Genomic DNA, 13,510 nt, shown 5'->3' with positions numbered 1-13,510 from the left:
TTGATTAGTCAAGGAGTAATTGGATGACTTGATTTTAGCAAGAGAATGAATTGGTTGATGATAGCCTGTAACTAAGTGTAGTGGTTCTGTTCAGATGAATACATAACATACAGTCATCAGATCTTGACAGGTATAACATATAAGCAGTGCTAAAATCTGGTGGTGGTGAGGATGGGATGGAGATGGAGGAGAATAAGCTTGCCATGAAATCTTTTACTGGAAATTTTGAGGTGATTCTTAAAATAATTGAGAGGAACTTCCATATTTTTTTTTATGCTGGGGAAGGGGTAGGGAGATTTGTCTTACTTTATTAGTATAGTCACCATGTTTTATGCTCTAAAGACAGAATAGCTCTCAAGACGAAAGAGCTATAGAATCATTTAACTTTCTTCAGGGGGATCAGTGATATCGTATCCTTCTACTGTTGCTGAAGATCATATTCAATTTAAAGCCATGTGGGAAAGCCTTGAAGCATTAATTGTTATTCATATTTAACTATTTAAAGACTTGATTAGTCAGAACTTTTTGTAGGCTGAATTGTTTATGATTTCCTGATTGTTTTAAGGATTTATGTGAGTTTATATTAGTGAGGAATGGCATAAAGCAAAATATTTTTTCAAGATAATTTTTTAAAACTTTATTCTTTTGTAACTAGTCTTCGTAAATAAACCTTGGTTCTCATCCCTTGTCTCCCGTCCAAGAATGTATTACAGTAACCACCTCTTCTCTGTTATAATGAGCTACTTGGGTCCAGTAGTTTCAGTTGCATAAAATATGAAGTCACTTTACTGCTAGATGAATGCACTGACTGGGGTGAACCTCTACACCTAGCTGCAGGGGGTGAGGGGTGTGGCAAGGTGCAGGTCCAGCCATATCCCTCCTGTTACTGGCTTTGATTTGGCACCACCTGGTGGTGATTGTTTGCTCTCACTTAACTATTGATGGTGATGACTAGATCTTTAGGACTTTAGGGTAGCAGTAGAATTCTAGGAATCTCTCCGATGGCTGGTACCCATTTTGCTGAGCCAGTTAGGGTGGATTGGGTTGGAGGACTTCTGAGTATGTAGTGACCTGCCTTACACGGTCTGCTTCCAAAGATGCAGTCTGCTTGTCTGTCCTTAATCTTTCTAGGCTTTACCCTTTTATTCTGTGTTTTTGCTCTCATTTTAGAACTGTGGATTATTGCACTTAAGGATGTAATTATTTTGTGAGGTATGCTATCTCATTTTATGACATTTACCTTCACAGTTCAGACCCAAGAATGTTATCCCCATCATTTTCCTATTCTAACACCAAATGTTCTTGGTGAGTCCTTCCTTTTCGATTCCTTCTACCCACCCCACCCCTAGAAAAACTAAGTAAGAGTCATAATCCTTTGATATTATAAATAAAGCTAAAAATAGTTATTTAAAAAAATTAATAGCCAGCCATTTATTTGACTGATAAGTACCTGTCACATTTAAAATTTTTTAAGCATTAAACACCAGTTTCAAACTCTAGCAGAGACAATATCCTCTCTTATCAGAACATCAATATATTTATAGGATTAAAAATAATTTATACTTCCATTAAAATATGTACAGGAATCCTAATCTACATTTTAAATAACACCAGTGTTATATATATATTGGTTATATATAACACCAGTGTTCCAGTTTGACACCTTGAGGCTGACTTTCCATCAGCTTGTACTAAATACTGACCCCTCACTGCTTCCTTTCATCCTGGATTTACTTTCTTGTATTTATTATATGCTAATCTATCTCCCCTGTTAGATTGTAAACATCTTTGAAGGCAGAAACTAATCTTACTTAGCTTTTTCATAAGAGAGTGAGTGAATAAGCAAGCAAGGGCAGGATCACAAGAGCACCTCTGAAAATCTACACAGGAATTTTATAATCGAAGAGATTCAATTTCAGCTCTTGAGCTCAGTGTTAGAACCTTTTCATCAGTTGACATCTACACGTTTGAGCCTATGGCAACATCTTTTAGTTGCATATAGCACAACCTTTGTCTTTTAGTGTACACCAGTGTTTCTCAACTCTGAGTTAGCAATGTCTGGAGACATTTTTGATCTTCGCTGCTGGGGTGCGTGCTTGTGTGTATGTGCATGCACACACTCTTGTGTACACGTGTGCGTTACTGGCATCTGCTTTGTATAGGGGTGCTGTTAAACATGCTGCAATGCACCGGTCAGGGCCCCAACAACAAAGAATTATCTGGCCCAAAATGTTAGTAGTGCCAAGGTTGAGAAATCCTGGTATATATCTTGTCTTTAGATTTTCATTTACAAATGTAGTTAACATCTTTTGAGTACTTACATCCTGAGATCTTTATATATTACCACTTTTAATTTTCAGAACAATCTTACGAGGTAGGTATTATTGTCTAGATTTTACAAATAAGGAGAAATTAAATAATCACACAGGTAATGAATCAAACAGTCTGAAATCCAGATTTGAATCCAGATATATGATTCCAGAATCTGTGCCCTCCATCGCTTCTGCTCTACTTATACTTCTATCCTTCCTGGAATGTTCTCTTGACTCTCTATTTACCTTTGCTAATATCTGTCCCTAACAGTCTTCATCTGTACTCAGGCCTTCCATCCTTAACCCTGAATCATGCTGATTAATTTGTTCTCTCTCTCTCTCTCTCTTTTAATTGGTGTTAGTTATAGGTTGTATAGGTATGTTTTCCCTCTTCCTAATTGAATTTATACATGTAAAAAATTTTACCATAATATGTAATCCAGTGCAACATGCCCAAGAAGTCCTCAGAAAATAATTAAGTGAATATCATCACTAATAGTCAAGCAATTCAGAGGTGAAACAATGAAACACAAGAAACCTCTCATGTCTGTTATTTCAGTTTGCTATGTTTTATGCTTTATTTACTCTGTTCATTTATGTGATTGACATGCTTAGCTCTGGTTTCTTTGAAATACTGGCTAGATATCTTTTTGTGTGCTGTAAAATTGATCCTTTGCTGTTGTGCTGCATGTCTAGCCTCATTTAGAATCTATAGTTCCTTTCTAACAGTTTTTCATTCTGAGTGCTAAAAAGTGCTTGAGACATTCATTCGTTCATTGATTCCTTTATTCTTCACTTTACGTTATACCTAATTGTGTATCAGCTCTGATTAAGGCACTGGAGAGAACCAGAAAGTCATTTAAGACAGAATCCTTGAGCTTAAATAACTAGGAGATAGAATTACATATTCTAATACTAGATATACATGCTACAGGCTAGGATATGGTTAGAGGAGGCATCATTGTGAAGATACCATTTCAGTGACATCTAATTAAGGCCATGAAAGATATGTAACTTTTTTCAAAAGACAGAAGTGGGGAGGAAAATATTCCATGCAGAATATGAGTAACAGCATTGAAAATGTAAAATGAAAGCATTGAGAGTAGGTTAGTTTAATTGAAAGGTGGGATATTAATGGGTATCAGCATTAAAAAAATTAAAGCTTTGATTTGTCATTTAGTTTATTTCTTGAATGGCAGAGAGTTCACCTGACTCCTTTTATGCATTCCTTAAGTACTGGTTGTAAAGATAAAATTCTAGTTTTTGTTAATTTCTCGATTTGCATTTTCCCTCCTTATAAAGTTATTCCTTTTTAAATTAAAGCATAGTTGATTTACAGTACTGTGTTAGTTTCAGGTGTACACAACAGTATTTTTTAAAAAGGTATAAAAATGGATTTTCCCAGGAGTCATATTTAGGGTAATGCATTAAACTGTCAGTTTTACCATACTTGATTGCAAATGAGTATTCTTAACTCCTCTCCTTATATAGGGGTAGTAGAGCTCTCTTAGACCTGGACTCCTCCAGAATTGGTGTGTAGATGAGGCGAAGTTAAGCTTTGTATTTTAGGGATGGGTGTGATTTATAATAGAAAGAAAAGGTATGTAACTTTGAGGCCCAGGTAAGAGAATGGGCAAAAGTTTACTGACAGTTGAGTATTAAGAATTTTCAGGGCTTAGGGAGTCAGTTACAAGAGTTTGACTTGAGCCGAGGATTTGTGGAGACTGAGGGTGGGGCCAGGACAGTTTATAGAACACCTTTTCTAGTGGCAGAGGGCTAAGCGCCGTTTTAGAAATTAGGAAGCTAGTAAGATAGTTTACTAGGAAAGATTAAATATAATAAAAGCAGCTAGCTGAACCTTGGAAGTAGAGAAGAATCTCATTAAATATTAATTCAAAATAGCATTGATTAATTTTACCTTTTATACATCTGAGTATTATAGAGAGTAAGAAGTGAAAATCTTGAGAGTTTAATGTTAGTTTTCATTGAGATACTTCTTTTCTGCCTGCTTCTTTGGAAAGAGTTGATATATTGCTGCAACTAAAAATGTAAAATCCTTGAACAATTGAATATAATTAAGTACAGGTGTTGACTCTGGGTTATAGTTCATAACTTTTAAGTGTCTTCAAGGGTTCCTTAACACGTGATTGCCCACTGTGGATTGGGTGCCCCTGAGGAAACACAGCTGTCACCCGGATATAGGTGATGTGGCAATCAACAGGTTAATGGTGTGTGTTTAATTATCTATACTATGTTATATAATTATATTGTATAAAAATTACATTGTATAGTATTGTGATGTGTTGCTTCTAGTCAGTTAAATAGTATCATTAATAATATTTCTTTATCTCTGTATTAAATAAGATATGTAGTTTTATTATTTATTTCCTATACTACATTTATAGTTACTATAAATATTGGCTGTGTTTCCCTGCGCTATACAATACATCCTTGTAGCTTATTTATTTTATATGCAGTAGTTTTTAACCTCTTAATCCCCTACCCCTGTCTTTCTCCTTTCCCCACTGGTAACCACTAGTTTGTTCTCTGTATCTGTGAATCTGTTTCTTTTTGATTATATTCACCTTAATGTTTTGTTTTTGAGTCACTACTTAAGAGCATGCTATTTTTTTTAATTTAGATGAACTCTTAAAATTAGGAGAAAATAATAAATTAAAAGAAATTTAATGTTTCTCAGAACCTGACCCACTTTATTATTATTTCCTATAGTAAATATCTATTTGTCTCAAGATTGGGAATGGTTTTTCACTCCTAGCACTGTTTGATTGCTTCCATTTAAGCTCGTTACTTTGTGTTGAAGCCCTGTGTGAATCACTTATAATTTCTTTAATTTTTAGACTGGTCCCTCAAAGTCAGCCATATGTGCATTTTATGTTACTAAACTTTCTGAAAACCTTGATCAGTTTTTGAATATGTCAGAGGGATGGCAGTTTTCTTCCTGTTGGCTAGGATTTGGTTTTTGAACCTTTTCCTATAATGAGAGAGGAGGAAGAGAGAGGAGATAGAGGAGAAGCAAAGCAAGAGCATGTATTTTTGGCTATCCCATAGTTCTCTTTTCTATTCCAGTATTAAACAATTAGCCTGCAACATAGCCTGGACTATTTTTCATATAATAGGTTTTCCCCTGGAAAATAAAGGTTAAAGACTTTAAAGGCCACTTCTGATTGATTTGTTATTATAAATAAGTACAGTCCACCAAGTGTAGTTATGATATTCATTTATGCTATTGCATCAAGTAATTAACAGTTTATATTACTAGACCAACTATTTCTATTTTTATATGTTTACAAAATATTTTATTTCTCCAGGGGTCTATAAATATATCCACTTAAAGTAATTAAAATTTGATTGATACAACCCTTTTCATTTGTTTCAAGCTCTGAAGCCTTAGAGCCTTAAACCGACATCCTTTTTGGTAGAATTTTGTTAACAGAATGATTTATTAGTTCTCTTCTGTGTTCCAAACTTGCCTTCTTCCCTGATATCTTTAAGAAGGAAAATTTACTTTTGAAGTAAGTATAATAAATTGAGATGCTCTTCTCCCACTTTCTGACTTTAGGGAAGTAGTTAAAACTACACATTTATTAATACAGAGATAAAGAAGTATTAGAAGCTTGAGGTCCAGCTATGAATTAGATTGTTTTTGCTCAAATCATTTCTATTTTCAAGATGAGAAGGGACTTTATCTAGATTTAAACTAGAGTTTTAAAGTGCATCTGTAAACCTGGGTTTAAACTACACTTCTAAATCATAGCATTTGGAGTGTGCAATAAACAGCTTTCACCCCTCCCCTTTTATGCATGACTCCATTTATATGAAGTTCAAGAACCTGCAAACTAATCTAAGTAATAGGTGTCAGAATGGTGTTTATTCTGGGAGAGGGGAGCAATTTAACTGGAAAAGGAAAATGAGTGAACCTTCTAGGGTGATAGGTATGTTTTCTTTTCTTTTTTTTTTAACTGAAATATAGTTGACCTACAATATTATGTTAGTTTTACTTGTACAACATAGTGATTTAACATTTAAATACATTACAAAATCATCACCATGATAAATCTAGTAACCACCTGTCCCCATACAAAGTTATTAGAATACTATGGACCATGTTTCTTATACTGCATCTTACATCCCTGTGACTTACTTATTTAACAACTGGAAGTTTGTACCTCTTAATCGTCTTCACCTATTTCACTGACCCACCCACCCCTCTCCTTTGACAGCTACTAGTTTGTTCTCTGTATCTCTGAGTCTGTTTTCATTTTATTTTGTTTATTTGTTTGTTTTGTGTTCTAGATTCTACCCATAAGTGAGGTATTTATTTTTTTCTGTCTGACTTACCTCTCTTAGCATGATACTCTCTAGATTCTCCCATGTTGTCACAAATGGCGAGATTTTATTATTTTATGGCTGTAATTCCCCCTTTGAACTACTCTTCCCCCATACAGTAAAGAATTTTTGTCATGTTATTTATGAAAAATAAGTAGGAACTGGCATTTCTCAGTGTTTATAAATGAAGCTGTGGATGTTAAGTGGATTGTCAATACAAATTTAGTTCTGTCCCTTCTCTTTATATATTAATGAGCTATAGAATTATAAGGAAGTTGAGAATCATAGTTCTGACACAAGATAGGACTTTGCTTTGAAGAATGAATTAGAAATTTGAAAAGGTAAACTTTTTGAATAGGGTGTCCTTGTCTTGATTTCTAACATTGTATTTAATAATTTATCTTCTACTGTTTAGGAATGTGGCCTCAACCTTTCAGTGATTTTGGTGGGACTCTGGATTAGAATGTAAATGTTCAAAACATTTATTGTTTACCACATAAGACAAGCTGGAAAGAATGTGAAATAATAGAGCATGCAGGATGTTTTGATGCTGTGATTTAAGATTCAGTAGATTTATGTAATAATTTTGTTTCTTTTTTTCTAGTCTATACTTTGGTTATATAATGCTTTTTGGTTCCGTACTTGATTTAGGCTCTGAATCTTACATGTACTGATGTTACCTTAGATGCAAATGAAGATCTTTTGGCTTGACACCTTGTCATGATTGATGGATCTCTCTCTCTCTCGTTGCTTTTATGTAGTCAACATTGTTTTCTTTAATTAAGTCTCAATATACGTCCTGCCATCATATCTCCTGTCAGTATCCTCGTGCACTTCCTTATCACCACACTTGGAATACAGCAATTCTCTTTTAGCTGGTTCCCTACTTCTGGTTATCTTTCTCAAATGCTGCTTTCCATTTGTTACTCACTGACGTAAAACCAGTGTTGACTCCCTGTTGACTAGCAGATGGAATCCAGACTTAACTTGCTATATGGGCATTCCTATTCTTCACCCCTACCAGGTGTAATAAATTTTTGTCTTTTACTACTCTTCAATATAATTTCTTACTGTAGTCAGATTTACAGCCTTATTTATTTCAAGTTTTACTTTTTTTCTCTGATGGTTTTCCCTGTTACTTGTCATGCCTTTCTTTATCTTCTTTACCTATACCAAATTTATATAAAGTCCTTGATAACTAATTATTACTAATTAAACCTACTTTTAAGGTCCTTGCTAGTATTATTCTCCTTTTTAATTAGATTAGATTTGTTTTCCCAACCAATTGTTCAGTGATTACCAAGGTCCTATTAGTTTGATTTTTGTTTTTAATTCTTAACAAGACTTAGCAGATTGTTAAATATACAAGCAAGCTTCCTTTAACTGGGAACTTACGTTTAGCAAGGTGTATTGTGGTTTGCATATGTGTTGAGAGGGTGACAGTTTATGCATTGGTTTATATACTAAGGAATTCCTTATTTCTGCATTGTACATTGGTAGAGGATGGAAAAAACATAAGTAAAAGAGGCCCATCTTGACCACATATCCTCTTATTCCCATTCCCAAGAAAATTCTAGACATTTTAGAGTTTGGGATATCAAGGTTTCCATGACAGGTAGTTTATAAAGTACTGCTGTGAAGCCTATATACTTAAATATATCATGTCTTAAAAAATCTAGCCAGGGATGCTTTTCTTTTGTAAACTAAATATAGCCAAAACCTAAGTAGTAATGTAGCAAAACAATTCATTGACATCCTCAATTTTTGAAGTGTATTTTTATTTCTGAAGTCCTTCCCAGTTAGATTTAGCACCCTAAAAGTATGAATTTATCTGTCTTATACTCAAATCTTTATGGAATAAGATAGGTTTGAATGAATGAATGAGTAAATTGATCAATCTTCAGTTCATTTATAATTGGCAATAGCCATCTCATTTCCACCATATCATACCAAGAAATAAATATGATGCAGAGTGTTCAAAACCATGTGGATAGTCAGATGTATTCTCACCAAGTATTTCTGTATTTTGACTGACTCTCAGTGAAGAAGTACCCAAAATTTTTAAAAGTTACAGATTTAGTATGAGCATTGACATTGTGCATTTTTTCACTTAGTGTAAATAGATTTTATAATAGAAATGATTTATTTAACAACTAAAAAGGTACTTTTTGGTTCATTTTATTTGCTATTACCTCAAAGTATACTGGAGTCAGTCAGCAGAGTTCAGGGCTGGAAACTGCTGTTAATGAGTGTGTAATAGAGGGAAGAGAGAAGAGAGCTAAGAGAGGTATCATTTCTGGGGTAGTTAAAGCAAGGAAAAAATAGTCTGACAAGAAATGGCCAGAGAAAATAGAAGAAAATTAGGAGACTGCCTTTGGAAAGAAGCAAGGAAAGAGACGATGTCAGTGCTCTGAAGTTAAATGCTACTGAGAGGTCATTCAGGATTCCTGAAGAATGGTTATTTCATTTAGCATCATAAAGACAAATCATTGGTGTCCTTTTTGAAATCAATTTCTGATAGCATGATAGAGGCATATTCCAAACTGCTGTAGGTTAAGTTTTGAATAGGAAGTAAAGAAGTGGAGAGAGCAGGTAGAGCTCTTTCAAGAAGTTTAGCCCTGAACCAGAGGAGAGAAAGCAATAGCTGGAAAGGGAATTAATGTCCGAGGGTGACTGACATGACTGATTCAATGTAGAATCTTAAGCCTACTTAACATGTTGATGGGAAAGTATTAGTTGAAATGGAGATGATACAACTATAGGAGAGAGAGAGAGGCATAGTAGATTGAGATCCCAGGAAATACAAAGAACAGTCTGTGGAACAAACTTCCTTGGAAGAGGATAAGATCCAGGGCAGAGATAGTAGAGAAGTTGGACATAAATAATAGAAGGTAATGCTCTCCATTTTACTGCTGGAAAGAAGAAAAGATTGGTTTAAAAAACGGGATGGGGGTTCGTGTTCCAAGATGACATGCATTTTCTCTGTGAAGTAAGAAAGAATAGGTTATCTGCTGGGTAGCAGGAAAGAAGAGGAAAGCACTGGAAATGTGAGAGAAGTCAAAAAGGTTTGAAAAAAGTGTTTTGTTATGAAAGGAAACATGCAGAATTGCTGGATGAAAAACCTTTGTGATGGAATCCAGTCTGAGCCTAGCTTAGGGTTAAATTTCTCTTATAACACCTCATTTAATAATGAGGCTTTAGTTAGTATTATTTTGTCACCCATTTTATATGTATATAAGAAATGTACAGATGTAAAATAATTTTTATGGTAATAGTGGTTTTCTTCTTGTGGCTAGTCACTGCAAAACCAAAATTTTAACTAAAATTTGTGCAGATTTTTCTGCAAGTTAAACTTGCTTATTGTGTTTAAAAAAGGATGACTTTTTAAAAATCACTTGTTTTGTATGGACAAATGCATGTTCATTATGAAAAGTTTAAGCAAGACAAAAATGATAAAGAAGATTTAAAAATTGCTCAATAGCTCACTGCCCAAGAGTTATTTTCATTGGCATTTAGTCCATGTTATTAAAAGAAACAATTTTATAAAAATGTGGTCATTAATCTATGTACTGTTTTAAGTAGAATACTGTATGTAGTTTAAAAGAAAGAAAAAGAACTGATGTAATAAAGAAGAAATTACTGAACTTCAGGTAATTTTTTCGCAAAAGATATATTCTTAAATGATCCTGCTTGAGTTAAGAAAAAGGATCATGAAAACACTAAAAGACTGGAAAAATTATTTTTTAATTACATATTTCATCTTTATTATGGCATGATTCCTCACTGTAAAAGATGAGGAAATGAGTACACTTACGTTTTTACCTCCTTCATCAAGATGACTGTATAGAAAATTTTTTATTCTGAGTATCATAAAAAGTTTTTTTATTTCTATAACTGTACTGACCATGTTTCCTTTGTTGCTCTGACTGCCAGGAAGCTAACTTTAAATTTTCCTATTTGATTGTGCTATTTGTATAAGATGCCTCAAATCATGATAAAAACTAAATAATATTGTACTTCCAGGGAAACTTCTTTCATACTTTTCAAATATTCAAAAAATTTACCTAAATTACTATCTGATGTGTTTATTAGTAAGGTATAATATACCTCCTTATTTCTTGCTAATTTTGTTCATATGAATCAGGTACTATATAACATTGATTGTTTGTCAAAAACACCTAAGTATTATTTTAAATACTTATATTTCAATTGTAATAATTTACTTACTTTAAAAATTATTATTCACTGAGTAATTCCACATTAAGATACAAACAACTTAATTGTTTTTAATTCTGAGAAATTATATTTAAAAACTCAATTTACAACCTGTAATGAGAATGTCTTGGTCTTCTGGTGTATGAGAATGAGCTATCGTGACTGTTTTTCTCTTATCAGTCTCAGTCAGATGGTCTTTCAAGGTTCCTGTGATACCTCTATCTAAAATAATTGATACTTTATGTTTGAAAACATCTCATTTTGAGAATATAATTTGATTGGTAATTTTAATTAAATTTATTTATTTATAAGTATTTATTGTTTTGTGAGTATACCACTGCTTTCTGTTTATAATATTTCTAATCTGATTGGTAATTTTAATTAAATTTATTTATTTATAAGTATTTATTGTTTTGTGAGTATACCACTGCTTTCTGTTTATAATATTTCTTAGTATTTGTTCATTTTCGTGATACTGTTATCTCATAATTTGAGTAAATCCCGGTTAAATTATGTTGCCACATTATGTCTTCAAAAGGGCATAAAGTCAGTACACATGCTTCAGTAATGTCTGGTTGTTTTACCCTTATGTTTCCAGTTGGCAATTTGAAATTATGGCTTCAACTGCACTTTAAATATGTGATAATAGCATGTGTTTCTAATAAGGGCCAGCACCATTTTGTTCAGATAGTGTGAGTGGTTGTCACTCATATATGACAAATGCACCTTCATCTGCTTCTTTGATAGCCCCCTAAAAACCATACCCTCAAATCAGGCCGATGAAATTAGCTGCTGTGTAAATTGTGTGTCTGAGTGGTTCATTATCTAATCACCGTCAGAACCACAGTGATAAAGTAGATTGAAGCAGGGAAGAGGTCTGCCAGATGATTTCACCCCCCCCACCCGTCCAAATCCGGTTTCCCTTGGAAACCCTAATAGTGCAGTTTAGAACTTCAGACTCTCATGCCTGGAATTTAGTATCTTTTAATGTACCAAGCCTGAAAATACCAGTAGTTCTGGAGCATAATTTTCTTTCTGTTAAGATCATAATTTTATTTATTTCAATCAGCTTTTGAAATGTTGAGGCTCTTGAATTAGTGTTTTGTTGCTAGTGCCCTAAATATTACTAAATAGGAAAAAAAAATTACTATGTCCTACTTTCAAGAATTCAGAATAATTTGAATACACTGTTAACCTTCTGGGAATCTTAAGTCACTCTAACAATGACCTTCTGTGTTATTTGTTTATTGAATTGCTTCCCTTTAATTTATTTTAGGTGCTTTTGAAGATGATGATATCACGCATGTTGAAGGAAGTGTAGATCCTATTCGAGATATAGAAATAATACACGAAGAACTTCAGCTTAAAGATGAGGAAATGATTGGGCCCATTATAGATAAACTAGAAAAAGTGGCTGTGAGAGGAGGAGATAAAAAACTAAAACCTGAATATGTAAGTAAAAACTGATGGCTTCTTTAGATATTTGAGTTCATTTTCCTTGATTAAATTTTTTAAATAAAGCACATAAAATATCTAATATTAATTTGGAATTTTAGAACTCAAGGATTATTTCTGTTACATAATTGTTGAGAAGCTTCATTTTCTTTTGGCAACACACTGGTTGTGGTGACAGGCTGTTTAAGGTGTTCTTAGCAAACATTTAGCAGTGATATTGTGTGTTTATGTGGTTACTATGTATATCCTTAAGTTTTAGTGTTAGATGTAAGGTTAGATGATGGAAACTTACTGGATTTAGAGAAATGACTGAGTATGAGTTTTATAGATTTGAAGAAGTGATTTATATGAGGAATTCATCTCCCATAGCGATTGACTGAATGAATGCACTATTAAAGTAGGTAATTTTAATCTTTCAGGGAGGAAACACATGCCATTGTCTTTAACATTCAAATGTGTTTTCTATCACATTGTAGTAAATAATTATTAGTTCTATTGAAATAAATGTTTCAAAATTCGTTTTGAAGCTTTTAGTTTAAATATGATCAAATTGTCTTTGATGTTAAAAAAGCAGTCTTAATTATATATTTTCTCATTTATTAACACTTCATAGAATGTTCTTGCTTTATATGCTTTTTGTCATAGGGAGTTTTCTTTTTAACTTTTTGTGTGTTTTTAATACACGTTTATTTTCTATTTTCTCATTTTCAGAAACTGTGATTATCTTCTCTTTTTTTTAAAGAACGGCACTTTATTTTTTTTTTAACTTTTTGGGTGGGAGTTATTAGGTTTATTTTATTCATTTTTTAAATCATGGTACTGGGGATTGAACCCAGGGCCTTGTACATGCTAAGCACTCACTCTACTCCCAAGCTATATACCCTCCCCCTCTTTCTCATTTATTTTTAATAAGTTTGGAAAACATACAATTGATTAGGGGACTCTAATAGGAAGAAATCAAATACAGAATCAACCTCTATACTTAGGCACACTACCAATAAATTATGGTCGAAAGTGCCTGGTCTTGGAACAGGGAGACCTGTGTTGTGCTACTGATTGATTTCCTTGATAATTTAGAGTGAGCTCACGTCATTTTATTTTTCTTAACATCATGGTTACTTCACTTTTTTCCTATTCAAGTAGAACGGGAAAAGGAGAGAGATTTGTCTGAGGAAATTATA

General features: G+C 33.3%; 1 protein-coding gene across 2 annotated transcripts in view; it reads left to right on the top strand.

Moving 5' to 3' along the window:
• OLA1 (Obg like ATPase 1) overlaps nucleotides 1–13,510 on the top strand; it is a 138,433-nt gene that overhangs the window by 63,375 nt on the left and 61,548 nt on the right. For both annotated transcript variants that reach the window (XM_074363903.1, XM_074363904.1), the window contains exon 5: nucleotides 12,151–12,326. In XM_074363903.1, coding sequence (XP_074220004.1) covers nucleotides 12,151–12,326 — 176 coding nt within the window. The remainder of the gene's footprint in view (nucleotides 1–12,150; nucleotides 12,327–13,510) is intronic.

Source organism: Camelus bactrianus, chromosome 5, assembly GCF_048773025.1.
Source record: "Camelus bactrianus isolate YW-2024 breed Bactrian camel chromosome 5, ASM4877302v1, whole genome shotgun sequence".
Lineage (NCBI taxonomy): Eukaryota > Metazoa > Chordata > Mammalia > Artiodactyla > Camelidae > Camelus > Camelus bactrianus.
Note: the sequence above shows the minus strand (reverse complement) of the source record. Positions and strands in the feature narration are given on the sequence as shown.